This window comes from Borostomias antarcticus (genome assembly GCF_949987555.1).
Source record: "Borostomias antarcticus genome assembly, chromosome: 13".
NCBI lineage: Eukaryota > Metazoa > Chordata > Actinopteri > Stomiiformes > Stomiidae > Borostomias > Borostomias antarcticus.
Genome location: NC_140246.1, coordinates 3,442,242 through 3,461,977, shown reverse-complemented (window position 1 = coordinate 3,461,977; position 19,736 = coordinate 3,442,242). Strand labels below are relative to the sequence as shown.

At 50.1% G+C, this 19,736-nt stretch overlaps 1 protein-coding gene across 2 annotated transcripts in view; it reads left to right on the top strand.

The window, feature by feature from the left end:
• The first annotated feature begins 4,383 nt into the window (after nt 1-4,383).
• The window catches only part of LOC311316688 (kinesin-like protein KIF21A), a 43,731-nt gene continuing 28,378 nt past the window's right edge, over nt 4,384-19,736 (top strand). For both annotated transcript variants that reach the window (XM_084447614.1, XM_084447613.1), the window contains exon 1: nt 4,384-4,675. In XM_084447614.1, coding sequence (XP_084303740.1) covers nt 4,632-4,675 — 44 coding nt within the window. In that variant the 5' untranslated portion in view covers nt 4,384-4,631. The remainder of the gene's footprint in view (nt 4,676-19,736) is intronic.

The window sequence follows — 19,736 nt, the reverse complement described above, 5'->3', positions numbered from 1 at the left end:
GTGACAGAGGGAGGGAGAGAGAGAGAGAGAGGGAGGGAGAGAGAGAGGGAGAGAGAGGGAGGGAGGGAGGGAGAGGGAGGGAGGGAGAGAGAGAGAGAGAGAGGGAGAGAGAGAGAGGGAGGGAGAGAGAGAGGGAGAGAGAGGGAGGGAGGGAGAGAGGGAGGGAGGGAGAGAGAGAGGGAGGGAGGGAGGGAGAGAGAGAGGGAGGGAGAGAGGGAGGGAGGGAGGGAGAGAGGGAGAGAGAGAGAGAAGGAGGGGGGGGAGAGGGAGAGAGAGGGAGAGAGAGAGAGGGAGGGAGAGAGGGAGGGAGAGAGAGGGAGGGAGAGGGAGAGGCTTGGAGGAGTTAAAGTATTATGTTTTCTTTTTAGCGTTAGGCACACCAGGCGCACATTCTGATCAATATTTCCAACTATTGGGGCTCATATAGAGACTGGACACAGCAATGAGGCTCTGGAGTCTAAAGTCTGATTGTCTTTGACAATGTTTTATACAGTTTGTCAAACTAGAAAAAGCTGTGCTGTAGAAGTAATATTTTTTATATTTTATTTGACATTTTAGATATACATATTGTGGAACCTCGTCCACTCAAGCATGTGTGAAAAACAGTATTTTTGTTCATTTGACTTATTTGATTGTATATAGAATTGTTTTTAAGGTTCTTCCCAGTTAACCATCTTTTGAATTTCCAGTCGGTTTTTACCTCTCAATGCTGAGAAGCTGGATGCACTGGTAACAATCATTAGTGATTATATGGACATGTCAATCATGAATAATTATATGGACATGGTCAATCATTAATGATTACAGTATATGGACATTTAAATCATTAATGATTATATGGACATAATCAATCATTAATGAGTGCATTACAGTATATGGACATGTAAATCATTAATGATTACAGGATATGGATATGTCAGTCATTAAGGATTATAGGGACATACCAATCATTAGTGATTATATGGATATGTCAGTCATTAATGATTACAGTATATGGACATTTAAATCATTAAAGATTAAATTGACATGTCAATCTTTAATGATTACAATACATGGACATGTAAATCACTAATGATTATATGGACATGTAAATCATTAATGATTATATGGACATAGTCAATCTTGAATAATTATATGGACATGTCAATCATTAATGATTATTGAAATGTCAATCATTGATGATTATATGGACATGTGAAGCTTTTGAAGTTGAGTTGTAATGTTTGAATGATATCTTGAGACCCAACACCGCCACCTGCTGTGTCTGTCATCCTCTCCATGTTTCTGACTGTTGTTTAGAGGGCAGGTCTCACGCACCTGTGCAGCACAATCCTCGTCCTAATACCTCATATCCTGGCATTGAATCACCTTGTTATAGGGTCCACTATGGAAACAAGGCGGCCATCTTGGAGATATTATGGAATGCTTTTGATTCTTGATGGGGTCCGCGCCCAGGGTACAGGTTTGTTAAACAATAACAATGTGCAGAAGAGGCCCCTTTACTGTGACCAGCAGCCCACTGCAGGCTGTCTGGTCTACACACACACACACACACACACACCACCTTGCATAGCTCTTCCCCTGCGTTGACAGCGAACACATAGTCCTCTGTTCACCTGTTATGTCCAACCGGCTTTGAACATAGAGATTTCAGGGACATTTGCATACTGTATGGTACAGTAGAGCAGTGCAACAATATCAGGGGATTGAAACACTATGTGGATCTGAACACAGCTCTCTGCCTGTTGACCACAAAGATTTACATTCAGTTCTACCTTCCCCCAGGGAACTGCATCACTATGTTCCTTGACTTGATCCTTCTACTTTAACCACTGTCGCTTTCTGTTGTAGTTTTTTTGTTGTTGTAGTTTTGTAGATTTTATTTTAATTTTATGAGACCACTATCTAGTTTAACTTCCTCTACCCCAGACTACTGTGATGTTTGCTTTCCAACATACTGTAAGTAGTATTTTCGTATAGGGATCTTCGGGTTGGATGATGTTCACAGTGGTCGGCTGTTCTGTTTGTGTTCCAGCCTGTTTGTGGTCCAGAGGATGGTGCTGTTCTGCTTGTGGTCCAGAGGATGGTGCTGTTCTGTGTTGCAGGTCTGCTGGGGTCACAGTGCTGTAGTCCAGAGCACCGTTTTCTCTGCCTGCGAACAGAATCACTCACCAATATCTGGAGATCTAATTGGTTCGCATATAGTAATGCAGAGTTATTTGATTGGGTCATTCCTTTATCGTGATTCTGGTCTACTGTTGCCTTGAAACAAATCAGTACCAGCATTTGCAGGATATGAACACATGTTGCTATATATAATACCCCCCCCCCCCCCCCCCCCCCCACCCCGTCCCTTCAAGCCCCAAGGCTCTAGCTAATTGCTTTAAAGCAGAAATGAACAGACACTAGGGTTAACTTATAAATATGTAACTAGAAATGTATACTTTGTTTCTATGGTACTTATATAGTACTCTGGTGATTTTCTCTGTGCATGGAAGTCGTGAGAGATCCTACAATCCCTCTGAGGTACTGTATACCCACTATGTCTCTTCTCGAACCGCTGCTAAAGCAATGCATTCTGGGAGGAAATAGCATGCCCTATGATGGAACTATAATGTATCTACTGCTTATAACAACAAGAACGTTGTAATAATGTGGTAAGGACAACTTCGAGGCTGTAAGCCTGGAGCTTCTTTGAGGTTCCATGTGTGGGTCCCCTATGGGTCCCTAATGGAAGATATCTTAAGTGTGTCTTGAAGAGGACATGGGTGGGTTTTAGTTTGAAAGTTAGTTCCCTGAAGCGCAGCAAGAAAAGAAGAATGAATGTGTCTGATGTAAGGCAACCGCTGTTGACAGGAAGTGTGTACAGTACCCTTACATGTGTGTGTAACTAACCCTTACATGCTGAAATTGTCTGGAAAGTGACACTGGAAGTTGGTGGTTCTTAAAATCCATTGACAACCGCAATATGAAGTTAGAAAATTACAAATTCAAGATATTCTCATGAAATAGCAAGTTTAAGATGATACTATGATAGTATGCTCCCTCTAACACAATGTCCTAACTTTGATATGATTATTTTGTCATATCTTTTGTAAGTCAAAAATAAAAAATAAAAAATATATGTAATTGCATTAGAAAATGGTTTTAAATGGGACCTAATTTGTACGAATGCCCATTCCATTGATTAAACAGAGACGCAACCTCACTTGTAGGAAGTGAGTTGGGGCTTTGTTTAAACCAGGATGCTTCATTCTGACTCCGATCCACCGACTGTAAAATGCTGGACGCGCTATTCTGTCTTTGGGACAAGAGCTGTTTACTCTTTTCTTCTATTGTCACCTGCATTTTTAATGCTGGAATAACAGACCGTGCTGTTACCCTGAGACTGAGGTCTCAGTCTGCTTGGCTGGATCTGTTATCTCATACCATTGTTATTTTCAGCGTCACGCAGGACATTAAACTCATCTGAATCCAAAATACTGTATGTCTTTTTAAAATAGTTTCAAAAAATCATGTTTGTGTGTGCTTGGTTAATGACAACTTTTACTTTGGAAAATGAAGATGTATTTTCCTGTAAATAAAATAATACAATACAACCACCGAGGTGTATCACTTAACTGACTGATTCTTTTTTGATTCTCAGTAGCCTATTGCTAAAGGCTATGTTTTAGAACGAAGCATCAGTTGTTAGAATGAGTGATACGCCTTAGAATATGAGTACCGGTATGTCTGGAACCGAGACTATTGTAGGCGACCACCAAACAGAGACCTCAGTGCGAGTATTGCATCCTCCATAAGGCCTTTATAGCTAATTCGTTTACAGAGAGAAATTGAACAATAGATCGAGGTGTCTCTCCTACGCCATCTACTGGACGGAAAACAAGGTGCGTTTGCTGCCATTCATGTTGGTGGTATTCATATATGCGATTCCATTGGGTGACCACAGGGTGTCGCTAGAGTCATGTCATGCCACACAGTGCATATTGTTATCAGACATCATGATATGGTACGTACAAATTGGATGCTAGTGCTAAACCTATGCTATTTTGCACAATAACCTAGGTGATTGTTTTGTTTTGTTTTGCATGAACAAGTAGGCCTAATATTTTACATTCTTCACTTTTGCATAGCTCATAGACATGCAATTGTGTAATAATATCTGAAACGGTCGCTAGATTGTGTTTCCAATATTGGATCTGTTTTATTTTTGTCCAGAGAGCATATAGGCAACAAAGTAATCGGTCATGTTGATATTTTCCGTCTGTCCGATTGGTGGGCCACAGCTCGGGAGGCGTGGCTTCGTGACGGCGTGTTCTCCGGACCCACGCAGCGGGTCGGTCTCGCTCGGTCCCCGAACAGCCGCGTCTCAAACCGGGAGGAAAGCCGTGTCATTGAAGATGTGATCTTGGAGCTCATAGTCTACTTTCACCGAAAATTCGATATTAGTATACTGGATTCCAGCATAGTAACCTTAACTCAGTCTTAAAATGTTCATTCTTTTTGAAGGAGAGTAGGCTAGGTGAGCAGAAGCTCAGTGCCTGAGAACGACGCGGTCTGTAAGCCGATAAAGAAAAAGAAAATCAAGCTATTTATAACCAACCAGAAGTCCTAACGAACCCTTCGGCACCATGACAAGTGGACAGGATGAGAGTTCGGTGCGAGTTGCCTTGAGGTAGGTTGAAGGCTATGAAATAGTCTTCCGTCGGAAAGATGCTCACGGTCACGCCTCTCCGTGACAATGTACCTGTTATTATAAACATTCCTGTGTCGCTATACGTTGTTTTCAATTCCTAGAGTCGATGTATTTTTAGGCCTACTAAAACCAACACAATAGTTGCCAAATTAATAGGCCTGTTGTTTATTCATTCAAATTGATTGACAACCTCTTGCAGCTGTGGCTATCTCTTTGTTGATGGTTGCTGTCTCTGGCCTGCAGACATGTGGAGGATAGGGATTTGTGTATTAATATAGATGAGCAACTGCAGAAACAGCATTAAGAGCCCCCTTTTTGAGTTTCCTTTATTGGTCTGTCTGTTCCCCTCGTGGAAAATGTATAGTCACTAGGCTAGTCACGAGACTGTGACGAGGTCTAGTGTCCTCACTCGGAGCGCCTGCATAATGTGTTATCAGTGTTACTAGAAAAGAACGAGTCCAGTGATTTATAACAAATCAATAGATTAATCAATACACTGGCATGATACAATAGAACAGTAGCCTGTAGGAGGAGCAGGAGGGGGCGGTGGTACAGTTGGGACTGTGTGTGTGTGTGTGTGTGTGTGTGTGGGAGAGAGAGGGAGTATTGTGTGTATGTTTGTTTGTTTGTTTGTGTGTGCGTGTGAGAGAGAGAGAGAGGAGAGAGTGCATTGTGTGTGTGTATGTGTGTGTATGTGTGTGTGTCTGTCAGAGATGTACATTTCAAGTGTCATGTGAGAAGGAGCCGTAGAGGCGAGGGACAAAGCTGTGTCCATCTCAGGTTCCCTCTCCCTGGATGACCGGTCCTCCTCTGGTTACTGCAGGCAGACTTTGACCCAGAACACTGTGTTTGCCTACCCACCGTCTGGGCTCGGCCACAGGCTGGGTTTATGGTGTCTCTCTCCTTCTCTCTCTCTCTCTCTCTCTCTCTGTCTCTCACTTCTCTCTGTCTCTCTCTCTTTCTCTCTCTGTCTCTCTCTTTCTCTCTCTGTATCTCTCTGTCTCTGTCTCTCACTCTCTCTGTCTCTCTTTCTCTCTTTCTCTCTCTGTCTCTCTTTCTCTCTCTCTCTCTCTCTGTCTCTGTCTCTCTCTGTCTCTGTCTCTCACTCTCTCTCTTTCTCTCTCTCTCTCTGTCTCTGTCTCTTTCTCTCTCTGTCTCTCTCTCTCTCTCTCTCTCTCTCTCTCTCTCTCTCAGAGGCATTTCCCCCTGACACAGTCTACCCTAGTCTTTCTTTAAATAATCTAGGTCATATTATTCATGCATATAGATGGCCTTTAAAAGTACCGTTCAATTTTCTAGTAATAATTAGGTCACTAACTATATTATTTCACATTTAAATGTTGAATGACATACTCAAATACTTAAACAGCAACTGGACTGTTGACTATTTGGGAAGTAAACAACGTCAGCTCCTAACACAACAACACAACAGTCCACAGTCCAGACCAGGCAGACACAAGAGTGTGTTGGTGTGTGAATCCCTGCCTTTGTGTCCTGGTAGAAAGCATTTCCTGTGAACTGCGGGCTAGCCTCGTACTGTACACACTCGGCTGATTCTCTTCTTTTGTCGCCAATCAACCAATCAGACCTCCCGTCCATTTCTCTCATGGGGGAGTTGAGATGGTTTGTACCCTGTGAGCTGACTGTAGCCGACTTTCCTCAATCAACTCACATCCCATCAACAATGACTTCAGTGGTGGGAGGAAAGAAGGGATGCATTATGGGATTTTCATTCGAGTATTGAACCATTGGGGCTCTGATAGATGTCCCAATCAGGTCCTGTCAGTATGGATACATGCCCCGCCACAGCCTATAGGGAGAGGGTAACCTCCCACATGACCTAGTCAGATGGTTCCTGGTGGCCCTGCTGTAAAAGTGCCTGGTCACTAATCCGGGTTAGTAAGCTGATCGTATCCATCCAGTCCGCAGCAGGCCTGGAACCCTCCCTGGTCCACCCTGACCTGCGCCTGGATCAGCTGTCCGCTGACCAGAGATCTGCTTATCACGTTATGCACACACACACACACACGCACGCACGCACACACTTCCGTACACTCACTCCTCACACACACAAGAATCAGCAAACAGCAGGCCGTGTTATCAGATAGACATAGCGGAGACAAGTCCACAGACAGCATAGGAAGGTTACATCCACACGTGCAGACAGACACACACACACACACACACACACACACACACACACACACACACACACACACACACCAGGCTTAGGTCTCAGCATCCAGTACCATATCCTATGTTTGAGAGATGTTTGTCCAAGCTTGTTTTCTGCTTGGACTGGTTAGAATGTCTCGTTAATCTCTGTCTGATGAGTTCTTGCTTGGTGATGTCAGCCTCTGTGCCTCCTGCTTAGCGATGTGTCTGCCAACCAGGGCGATGTGGCTAGACTGAACATGAAATAGCTTACTTAGAGGTGGCGTTTAAATTATTCTGTCATATAACATGATAGATTAGCCTTAATGATTTATAGAAGTAGTCAGAGGGTATGCCTGGCTTCTTAGACACGTTCCTCACACACACACACACACACACACACACACACACACACACACACACACACACACACACAAGCACACACACACACACAAACATACGCACACAAACACACACACACACACACTCCATTCATTCAGTGTGATGATGTTTAAATACCATGGCAACACTCTAATTATTTCTGAGGCGTAACATGGCAACATTATCAGCGTAGGTAGGGTACACCTGAAAGACTTCAGCTGACAGGCTCTCAACGACAGTTTGAACAGTGACAGTTGTATCTGCAGGCGTTTAGTGATCAGTATTACTGTTGTTATATCCAGAGCCTGTCTCTGCCTGTTAGCCTAATGCTGCGTGTTAGCACAGAGTCATTTTCATCCCCCGTTCAAAGTAGGAGGCTTTTATAATCTATTATCACCTTAATGCCGTTCTGTTGGACTTAAGGAGGAACAAGGAAAACACAGAAGCGCAAAGTAATTTGTTAACTGAGGAAAGTGATTCTTTAGGATTACTGCATTACAGCATGTAATTGTATACTGTATGTCGCTACGCATTTGTCGTTTACACATTTTCCATTCGTAATGTAATGAAATACCGTGTTGAGTGTATCGGGACCGGCAGATAAACAAATGTGGTCATGCATCACTGAGAGGGACTCGACCCCGGGCGCAGGGGTCGCATCACATGCGGTCATAGGCTCTCCTGTTTCGCAAGACGCACCTTCCATGTGATGTCCCGCGGACGCTCCCGATCTCCGCTCCGCACGCGGCCTCACGCTCGCGCCGCACAATGTCAGCGTGCGCTGTATCGCGTAACACGCATCATCGTTCGTTCGGTCAGATGCACTCGGTGCACTAATATAGAGCTGCGCGCTTATGTAACAGCCCATCTGTTTGGACTAAGCCAGTGCCAGCGGTGTGTGTGTGTGTGTGTGTGCGCGTGCGCGTGCATGTGTGTGTGCGTGTGCGTGTGTGTGTGTGTGTGCCGTACACAGGAACTGCCGAGAGGTGGGCGAGATAGGGCGCCGTTCTGGCTACTGACAATAAACCTACTCTCCGCCGTGACCTTTGACCTATTGTGAATAGATGTGTATGTGTTAAATGGGCATGTTGCTGTTCATCGCGTGTCCGTTTGGTCTGATTGGAGGCTGCGCTCGCTCCAGCGCTTCCTAGTCAGACGCTGCCTCGCCCCGGAGCGAGGGGCTGCTGTGCACCTGTTCTGTACGAGGGTCGGCGCGGAAACCACAGGGCTGCTTCCGCTCAGTTTGACCTGGAAAGGGTCGAGCGGTTGCGCAACAAAAGTCTACGTCGTAAAGCTATGCTCACTGGAGTCTGTAAAGATGCGATCTTTTCCTCAATCCTCTTGAAGTGAAGCATTAATTTTTCAAAGCCTGCAGCCACGCCGAACCCTTAGGGGCGGTTCAGGTTCCAGGTGGTTGGGAGTTAAAGTGTAAAGGAGAACAGCGTTGTGCTTGAGAGAGATTGGATATTAGCGCGATTCACTTGTGGGGCAAAAGCCGCACTCATGCAGTCGTTACTGGCCAAAACCTTCCAGAGTCTTCTAACACAGACTTGTATTTTTACAGTAAGATACAAACAGTATCTTATTGTATTGTCAGCCCAATCCATCTAGTGCTCTGTCACTCAACCTCCCATAATGCCTTGTTTTCCCCTCCCTGTCTTCTCTCCTATTGGTCGGAGCGAGTGTCCATCTTTGCCCGGGCCCTCCCACTGCCCCCTAACTCAGGGTGGGTTACGTTGAAAAGCCACCTGCTGCCTCTCGACAGGAAAAATGTAATAGTGTTTCATTCGTCAATATTCATGAGCTGGGCCTGGTGAGCTGAGACACAAAGGCGTGTAAACCATCTGCCGACGCTCGTCATGCGATACGGCCGCTCCTGTATCGCAGTTAGCTTTTAAAAAACCTGCATCTCGCCGGGCGGGGGTGAAGTTATACTGCGCCCTGGCCTACAGTAGGCGGATCCCACACCTGCGCCAGGCTCTTTGTCTGTCTCTGGGTTGGTCGCACCTATTATAGCTGATTATTCTGTAGTGTGTGTGTGTGTGTGTGTGTGTGTGTGTGTGTGTGTGTGTGTGTGTGTGTTGGCCTTTGTGTCCCTGCCGCGCCCATTCAGGCTCTCCGTTTACAGTACATAGGCATGACGCTGAGTGCTGTATACACCCTGTATGCACCCTGTATACACCACAGCTGAGCTGCTTAAAAAAAAACATTCTGCCTGGAGGGAGGGAGGGAGGGAGAGAGAGAGAAAGAGAGGGAGAGAGGGAGAGAGAGAGAGAGAGAGAGGGGGAGAGGGAGAGAGAGAGAGGGAGAGGGAGAGAGAGAGAGGGAGAGAGAGAGAGGGAGGGAGAGAGAGAGAGAGAGAGACAGGGAGGGAGAGAGAGAGAGAGGGAGGGAGGGAGGGAGAGAGAGAGAGGGAGGGAGGGAGGGAGAGAGGGAGGGAGAGAGAGAGGGAGGGAGGGTGAGAGAGAGAGAGGGAGGGAGGGAGAGAGAGGGGGGGGGGGGGGGGCTCTGGAAAGTGCGCACTACGTACAGTAACAATGTCATGACAGATCCCAGTCCAGAACCACACCGCGGGGTCTCAAGATCAACGCAACACGGCCCCTAAACCACAAATTACAGCGCCTTGCTCTGTGGTCATTCGCTACCGGACACCACAACCCAAACTGCACGGCCAGGGGGTGCTGGACAAGAGACGAGGGGACTCCCCCAAGCCCGGTGTCTCTGGTCCGGCCCGGCAGGACCGCTGGCTGGTATCACCCCCCCCCCTCCCTCACCCCGCTGCCAAGAGAGGGGAATGTGGCCCTCGGATTATTTCCGGCAATTTCCATTCATTACCTTGACTGTGATGCGTCAAACATCCATTTTAACGGCTGTTTGCTCAGCAGCTGGCCCGTGTAGACTATGGTTCTGTGCCCGGCAGTCGTAGAGGTCGTATCTGGTATTTTGTCAAGAGTTCCCTCACGGGATGGGATTCAACCGCTCTTGTCACAACAGATTGTTTCCATCTGGTTGTCAACGGCGACAGGCTTCTGGGGGGCGGCGGGGGGGAGAGGGCGTGTCACCCTCTGTCCCTTGTCCTCATAGGGGACCCCCCCTGTTCCCTGCTTCCTGCCCTCCCCCAAAGCTGCGCAGTGAACTCTGACCCAGGAAGCAGTCCGAGCGGTGGTGGGCAGTGACCCCCGCCCAGAGGGCCGACCCCCTGAATGGACGCCTCGCTGACCACGCAGCAGAACCCCATCAGAGAACAGGCCGTGCTAGGGGGGGGGGGGGGGGGGGAGGAGGAGGACAGGGGGATTCTAGAACGCTGAGTCGGCAGAACTCTCCTTTTTCTCCTTGGCAACTAGAGTGACATCACACAAGTGGCCTTGGCAACTAGAGTGACGTCACACATCGGTTTTGCGTGTGTGGGGAACAGCGAAGTTTAGGGAGAAGGACGACATTTGAGGGAAAAGTTGCATTTCTTCCTCCAACCGTTTCTAGCTTTGGTTGGACTACGTACGCGTACGTGTGGATCGGTATCGGTTCGATCACACTTCGCCGTTGATTGTAGTCAGAAATTGCAGAGTTTGGCCGTCTCCTCTCTCTCCCGGGGGAGGTACTTGTTTGAACCTGCTTCTTGGAGTGCGTTGAAGAGAGAAATTACAGGAGATGAATGGCCTCCTGATCCTCACTCCAACACGAACAATGGAGAGACTGTTGCTATAGAGAGACCATACTTGAGCTCAGCTGCACATGGGATACCAGCCATGCGTACTGACTCTGCTCACCGTAATCAAACCGCTATGCGCGTCTTCGCTGAAACGCTGCCAGTGCAATATAATATGGCGTCATTAGCGCGTGACATGTCGCGACAGAAATGTGCTGTTTCTTATGTCTAGCCGCCCAGCTCACACACACACTGTTGCGTATTGTTCTTCACACACACACTGTTGCGTAGTGTTCGTCAGACACACACTGTTGCGTACTGTTCTTCACACACACACTGTTGCGTATTGTTCATCACACACACACACACCGAGCGCTATGACAGGTAGTGGATGAGGCCGTCGTTAAGGCGGAGGGAAATGGAAAACGAGAGGCTGATACACACACACACACACACACACAGGCGCACACACATACACACACGCGCACACACATACACACACACACGCACACACATACACAAATGCGCGCACACACACACTCGTCCTGTCATGACATGATGATTGCAGTGGAATATTGAAGTCCTCCCATCCGAGATTGGCTTTTCCTCTCTCTCTCTCTCTCTCTCTCTCCCTCTCTCTCTCTCTCTCTCTCTCTGTCTCTCTGTCTCTCTCTTTTTCCTCTTCCCTCATTCTGTGCTCTTCCTGAAGCCGGGGCAGCATTTAACCCAGGCCAGACCCGGTTCACTCTAACCCAGGCTAAACCTGTTCCACTCTAACCCAGGCCAGACCTGGTCCACTCTAACCCAGGCAAGACCTGGTCAACTCTAACCCAGGCAAGACCTGGTCAACTCTAACCCAGGCAAGATCTGGTCCACTCTAACCCAGGCTAGACCTGGTGCACTCTAACCCAGATTAGACCTGGTCCACTCTAACCCAGGCTAGACCTGGTCCACTCTAACCCAGGCTAGACCTGGTGCACTCTAACCCAGATTAGACCTGGTCCACTCTTGCCCAGGCCAGACCTGGTCCACTCTAACCCAGGATAGACCTGGTCCACTCTAACCTAGGCCAGACTTGGTCCACTCTAACCCAGGCCAGACCTGGTCCACTCTAACCCAGGCTAGACCTGGTCAACTCTAACCCAGGCTAGACCTGGTCCACTCTAACCCAGATTAGACCTGGTCCACTCTAACCCAGGCTAGACCTGGTCCACTCTAACCCATATTAGACCTGGTCCACTCTAACCCATATTAGACCTGGTCCACTCTAACCCAGGCCAGACCTGGTCCACTCTAACCCAGGCCAGACCTGGTGCACTCTAACCCAGGCTAGACCTGGTGCACTCTAACCCAGATTAGACCTGGTCCACTCTAACCCAGATTAGACCTGGTCCACTCTTACCCAGATTAGACCTGGTCCACTCTAACCCAGGCTAGACCTGGTCCACTCTAACCCAGATTAGACCTGGTCCACTCTAACCCAGGCCAGACCTGGCCCACTCCTGCCCAGGGGCCTAATTTATAAAGATTGCTTACGCACAAAATGGACCCTGAAAGATGAGTAAGACACTTTTCGTGCCAAAGTTGTGATCTACTATAGGCAGTTATGGGCGTGTAGAGGGTGGGGCAACGAGGCTGATCAACCTGCTCACATTTCCAGTTGGACTAGCCCATTATCCCCAGTGTTCTTGATGTGTGTGTGTGTGTGTGTGTGTGTGTGTGTGTGTGTGTGTGTGTGACTGCTGTGTATCAGTACGCACCGCTGTGTGTGTGTGTGTGTGACTGCCGTGTGTGTGTGTATCAGTACGCACCGCTGTGTGTGTGTGTGTGTGTGTGACTGCCGTGTGTGTGTGTATCAGTACGCACCGCTGTGTGTGTGTGCGCGCTGTGCAGCGAAGGCCGGGTAGAGTGATGTCTCCGTAAACCCCTGGCAGACCACATCAGCATCACGGGCCCAGGAGGAGAGACCCCTGGGGAGTCAGGAGGAGAGACCCCTGGGGAGTCAGGAGGAGAGACCCCTGGGGAGTCAGGAGGAGAGACCCCTGGGGAGTCAGGAGGAGAGACCCCTGGGGAGTCAGGAGGAGGAGAGACCCCTGGGGAGTCAGGAGGAGGAGAGACCCCTGGGGAGTCAGGAGGAGGAGAGACCCCTGGGGAGTCAGGAGGAGAGCACCCTGGGGAGTCAGGAGGAGGAGAGACCCCTGGGGAGTCAGGAGGAGAGACCCCTGGGGAGTCAGGAGGAGAGACCCCTGGGGAGTCAGGAGGAGGGGAGACCCCTGGGGAGTCAGGAGGAGAGACCCCTGGGGAGTCAGGAGGAGAGACCCCTGGGGAGTCAGGAGGAGGAGAGACCCCTGGGGAGTCAGGAGGAGGAGAGACCCCTGGGGAGTCAGGAGGAGGAGAGACCCCTGGGGAGTCAGGAGGAGGAGAGACCCCTGGGGAGTCAGGAGGAGGAGAGACCCCTGGGGAGTCAGGAGGAGGAGAGACCCCTGGGGAGTCAGGAGGAGGAGAGACCCCTGGGGAGTCAGGAGGAGGAGAGACCCCTGGGGAGTCAGGAGGAGAGACCCCTGGGGAGTCAGGAGGATGAGCACCCTGGGGAGTCAGGAGGAGGAGAGACCCCTGGGGAGTCAGGAGGAGGAGAGACCCCTGGGGAGTCAGGAGGAGGAGAGACCCCTGGGGAGTCGGGAGGAGAGACCCCTGGGGAGTCAGGAGGAGGAGAGACCCCTGGGGAGTCAGGAGGAGAGCACCCTGGGGAGTCAGGAGGAGAGACCCCTGGGGAGTCAGGAGGAGGAGAGCACCCTGGGGAGTCAGGAGGGGAGACCCCTGGGGAGTGAGGAGGAGAGACCCCTGGGGAGTCAGGAGGAGGAGAGACCCCTGGGGAGTCAGGAGGAGGAGAGACCCCTGGGGAGTCAGGAGGAGAGACCCCTGGGGAGTCAGGAGGAGAGCACCCTGGGGCGTCAGGAGGAGGAGAGACCCCTGGGGAGTCAGGAGGAGGAGAGACTAGGGCTGTAGGATTGTATCGATACAACGATGCATCGCGGTACGTAGTCTCGCGATACTGTATCGATCTTTCAGCCCGGAGTATCGATACAGCCGGGCGCTGTAAAAAATTTTTTTTTTTTTTTTTTTTTTTTTAATTTTTTAATCCAGTTTAAAAAGCATATTCTACAATATTAAGTTAAAAAAGCATACATATAAATAATTTTGAAAAACCATAAATACTACAATGTTGACAGTTTAAAAAGCATGGATATCAAATGTAAAATATTTATTAGCTAGCTCTCTGTCCATTCATTGAGTTTGAGTTATCTATATAGTGCATTTGAGCCATTCAGTTTTCAGTCTTAAACACTTAAAATCTTTCAGTAAATGATGTGTGTATCGCAATACGTATCGTATCGTATTGTATCGTGACCTCTGTATCGTGATACGTATCGAATCGTGACCTGTGTATCGTGATGCGTATCGTATCGCGAAATCCAAGATGATATACAGCCCTAGGAGAGACCCCTGGGGAGTCAGGAGGAGGAGAGACCCCTGGGGAGTCAGGAGGAGGAGAGCACCCTGGGGAGTCAGGAGGATGCCAGGTCATTACAACCCCCACGGGACCCAGAATTCCTCAGGTACTTATCCAGGTGTTAACCCCTGACCCCCAGTGAGGTGCGAGACTCCGCCCCCCCCGGCTCTGAACCACGCCGCTCCACAGACCAGGAGACGCCAAGGACACGGTCACCGACTACTGACCACGATAGGGATCAGGCTCCGTCGGTTTGTCCCAGAACGTTCTCCTCGTGTCTTGCTCTGCCCTCTCTGTAAGATTTGGGTATCTAACGGTCTCCAAGGACAGCTGTGGAGCTAGAGGGGAACCCGTTTGATTGAGGACTGCCCGTGGCCTGGTACCAGGGCGCCGAGGCACTAGGGGCGCACAAATCTCCTCTAGCACCGCCCGCCCCCCCCCCACTCAACACATCTCCCGACAATCGAAATTGTCCGCTAGCACCCCCCCCCCCCCCCAAGAACTTGTCGGGGGCGCATTGTGGTTATTTTGCCTAGGGCGGCCAATCGCCTTCCGCCGGGCCTGACCGCTGCTCGTCCTTCTCCTCCTCTGCGGGTCCAGACGCTCGGCTGTGGGGTTCTGATGGATGACTCGTTAGATGACTCGTTAGAGTCCGTGGTGCTGGTATTGGTTTAGCGGGGAGACGAGGGACGGATGATTAGATGAAGGCAGAGGCGCAGTGTCGGTCTATTTGTGGCCTGTTATTAGGATGGAGAGTGATGACCTGCTGTCTGGGGAGCAGTGTGATTGGCTGAGGAAGAGGATGAGGTCAGCACCTTGTCTCGGCGTGATTGGCTAAAACGAGGGAGGAGAGGATGAGGTCAGCGTCGTCTCTCAGCGTGATTGGCTGAAGATGAGGACGGGAGGATGATGTCGGGTCGGCCATGTTTTCTCTCAGGGCTCAGTGAGTCATGGCAGAATCGGGTTTATTAGTCACATCAGTAAGAGCAGTGGAACGTTTTTTCCGTTAGCTCCTAGATTGTGCACACGCTAAGCAATGTGTTTAAAAAAAAAAAAAAAGCGATAAAAGCTAAATATATATAGCTAAATACAAATGATGTTCAAATCAGTGTTAAGGGTAAGGGAGGATGATGTGTGGGGTCAGCCTGTCAGGAAGCCTGGGGTCAGCCTGTCAGGAAGTCGAGGATCCACTTGCACGGTAAAGGGGGGGGATCATTTCCAGGTCCCTGACTTTGGTGACGAGTCTGTGGACTAATGATGATGATGATGATGACGAAGAAGCTGAATCACGTCTCTTTACCAGAATCTGTCGTCTGGTCTGACTGGATTTGGTGATGCGTCTCAAACACCACGATATCAGCCTCTTAGTAGGACTGACCCTAGCATTGATCAGCAGGTGTTCTCAGCAGGTGATCAATACAAGAGAATATCTAACACATCTGTTTGAAAAGGCAGGTGTGTAGGAGAGGGGTGAATGGATCAAAAGTAGCAAAAAGATTCCCCTAGATCAAATCGGGGCGGCTGTAGCTCAGTTGGTAGAGTGGGTCGTTCAGTGGTTCGAATCCCAGCTCCGACTGTCCACATGTTGAAGTGTCCTTGAGCAAGACACCTAACCCCAAATTGCTCCCAATGAGCAGGTTAGCACCTTGAATGGCAGCTACCGCCATTGGTGTGTGAATGTGTGTGTGAATGGGTGAATGAGAGGCCATTGTAAAGCGCTTTGATTGCCGCTAAGGTGGAAAAGCGCTATATAAGTGCAGTCCATTTACCATTTAGATCGGTACTAGATCGGTACTTTGTTTGATCGGCTTTGTCTACTATTCGTCTGATGAAGGTCTAGTATTAAAACGAATTGCAAGTCAATCCTGATCTTTTATCAGGTGATCAATACCTGCTCCGCATCTCCCAGCAGCCCCTCTGCTAGAGACCAGCCCCGGGGGCTAAAGAGAGATCAGACTAGAGAGACCAGAGGCCAAACGTCGGACAGAGCAGCCCTCTGAAGTGTGTTTGGTCAGGAAGAGATTAGACTGGCGTGAAATGTGATTGTGGTGCAGACACTGCAGCAGCCCTTTGAACCGACTGACGGTGGGACTGTGTACGTGTGTGTGTGCGCGTGCGTGTTTGTGTGTGTGTGTGTGTGTGTGCAGGGGACAGCCTGAGTGCACCAGATAACTGTCTAACCCAGAGGCTCTCTCAGTCATTGCCTCTGAACTCTATAGTGTCCAGAGATTAGGAGGCCAGGGTTGTTTGCCTATTGCTCAAGCATTCTGCTGCTTACAGAATCCCGTTCCGTAATCGAACCTGACATTGTGCCATAGAACTCTGGGAAACAGCCAACATTCCTTGAATGCTTACCTACAGTGTGAGTCGTTTCTGATTGAGGGAGAGTTGGAGGGGGTTCTGCTGGAGGGGGCTCTGTTGGGGGGGGGGGGGGGGGGCTCTGCTCGGGGGGGGCTCTGTTGGGGGGGCTCTGTTGGGAGGGGGGGGGGGGGGGGCTCTGTTGGGAGGGGGGGGGGGGGGGGGCTCCTCTCAGCTCCTGGCTGTCACTGCAATCGCTGTAATGAGGCCGGCTGCATTAGTACTAACAAGACCTGTCACATAGGGAGGGTTTGTGTGTGTGTGTGTACGCGCGCTTGCGTGTGCTGTGCACAGGTGGCCGTGCGCGTGTGTCAATGTGTGTACGCTGCTTACGCACATGCATGTTTCAGTGTGTGTGTGTGTGTGTGTGTGTGTGTGTGAGAGAGAGAGAGAGAGAGAGCCTCTGTCTTTCATCTCATAGGGGAGCTCAGTGACCTATTCCCCACCTCTCTGACCCATACACCCCTCCCCTTCACACATCTGCCCCCCCCCCCGATTACCCTCCACCCCCCCTGTAAGCTCTGTGCTCTCCCAGGGGGCAGCTCAGGGGGTGACTGGGCTGTCACAGTAGATCAGGTCACAGTGCTTTTATCACAGAGAGTTTCTCAGTGCGCCCTCAGTTTCTGAGTAGCGAAGCTGTTCAGGTTGGACTTACGAGTGTGGGTCTGTGTGTTCAGGCTGGCCTGAGGGTTGAGGGTCTGTGTGTTCAGGCTGGCCTGAGGGTTGAGGGTCTGTGTGTTCAGGCTGGCCTGAGAGGTTGAGGGTCTGTGTGTTCAGGCTGGCCTGAGGGTTGAGGGTCTGTGTGTTCAGGCTGGCCTGAGGGTTGAGGGTCTGTGTGTTCAGGCTGGCCTGAGAGGTTGAGGGTCTGTGTGTTCAGGTTGGGCTGAAGGGTTAACAGGGTCTGTGTGTTCAGGTTGGGCTGAGGGTTGAGGGTCTGTGTGTTCAGGCTGGACTGAGGGTTGAGGGTAAGTGTGTTCAGGTTGGGCTGAGGGTTGAGGGTCTGTGTGTTCAGGTTGGGCTGAGGGTTGAGGGTCTGTGTGTTCAGGCCGGGCTGAGGGTTGAGGGTCTGTGTGTTCAGGCTGGCCTGAGGGTTGAGGGTCTGTGTGTTCAGGCTGGGCTGAGGGTTGAGGGTCTGTGTGTTCAGGCTGGGCTGAGTGGTTTGGGTCTCTGTGTTCAGGTTGGGCTGAAGGGTTCACAGGGTCTGTGTGTTCAGGTTGCGCCGAGTGGTAAATGTCCGTGTGTTCAGGTTGAGCTGAGCGGTTAGGGCCCGGTGTTCAGGCTGGGCTCAGGATCGAGGGGTTTGGTTTTGCGTGTTCAGGTTGGGCTGAGGGCTGAGCACGCAGGAAGAGGGTTACATTTCCGGGCTCAATCCCCTCACAACCCCCCCAGTGGGAGCGGGTAGAGGACCTGGATCAGTGAGCTACAGTTTAAACACAGAGATGAGCGCCAGTATGAGACCGGCCCTCATTCACGCCCTGTTTTGATTTGAGCCAGAGGGAAATCTGAAACCTGTCAGTCAACTACACCCTGCTCACTACTGTACTCACCCTGCTCACTACTGTACTCACCCTGCTCACTACTGTACTCACCCTGCTCACTACTGTACTCACCCTGCTCACTACTCACCCTGCTCACTACTGTACTCACCCTGCTCACTACTGTACTCACCCTGCTCACTACTGTACTCACCCTACTCACCCTGCTCACTACTGTACTCACCCTGCTCACTACTCACCCTGCTCACTACTGTACTCACCCTGCTCACTACTGTACTCACCCTGCTCACTACTCACCCTGCTCACTACTGTACTCACCCTGCTCACTACTGTACTCACCCTGCTCACTACTCACCCTGCTCACTACTGTACTCACCCTGTTCACTACTCACCCTGCTCACTACTGTACTCACCCTGCTCACTACTGTACTCACCCTGCTCACTACTCACCCTGCTCACTACTGTACTCACCCTGCTCACTACTGTACTCACCCTGCTCACTACTCACCCTGCTCACTACTCACCCTGCTCACTACTGTACTCACCCTGCTCACTACTGTACTCACCCTGCTCACTACTCACCCTGCTCACTACTGTACTCACCCTGTTCACTACTCACCCTGCTCACTACTCACCCTGCTCACTACTGTACTCACCCTGCTCACTACTGTACTCACCCTGCTCACTACTGTACTCACCCTGCTCACTACTCACCCTGCTCACTACTGTACTCACCCTGCTCACTACTGTACTCACCCTGCTCACTACTCACCCTGCTCACTACTCACGCACACAGAGAATAACAACCAACCACCCAACCTCCTCAGGATCAGTGATTCACTCTCGTCTTTCTCTTTAGAGTACACACCTCTCTCTCTCTCTGTCTCTCTCTCTCTGTCTCTCTGTCTCTGTCTCTCTCTCTGTCTCTGTCTCTCTCTCTCTCTCTCTCTCTCTGTCTCTCTGTCTCTCTCTCTCTCTCTCTCTCTCTCTGTCTCTCTCTCTCTCTCTCTCTGTCTCTCTCTCTCTCTCTCTCTCTCTGTCTCTGTCTCTGTCTCTGTCTCTCTCTCTCTCTCTCTCTGTCTCTCTCTCTCTGTCTCTCTGTCTCTCTCTCTCTCTCTCTCTGTCTCTCTCTCTCTGTCTCTCTGTCTCTCTCTGTCTCTATCTCTCTCTCTCTCTCTCTCTCTCTCTCTCTCTCTCTCAGTCTGTGTCTCTCTCTCTCTTTCTGTTTGGGAGACAGGGGATGTTGAGGCCTTACCTGGACACACACACACACACACACACACACACACACACACACACTGGATAAGTGTTTGTCTGTTAGTCTTACATCATCATCACTCTTAGGGGGCGTACCGCTTACCTCCGCAGCGATTCTCAACCGTACATCTCAGTCGAGGGACGACCCGCGCCAGGTACCGGAGGTGTAGTGTTACCGCTAATGCTCTCTCTCCTCTCTTCCATCTCTCCTCTCATCCGCCGTCCCTCCCTCCCTCT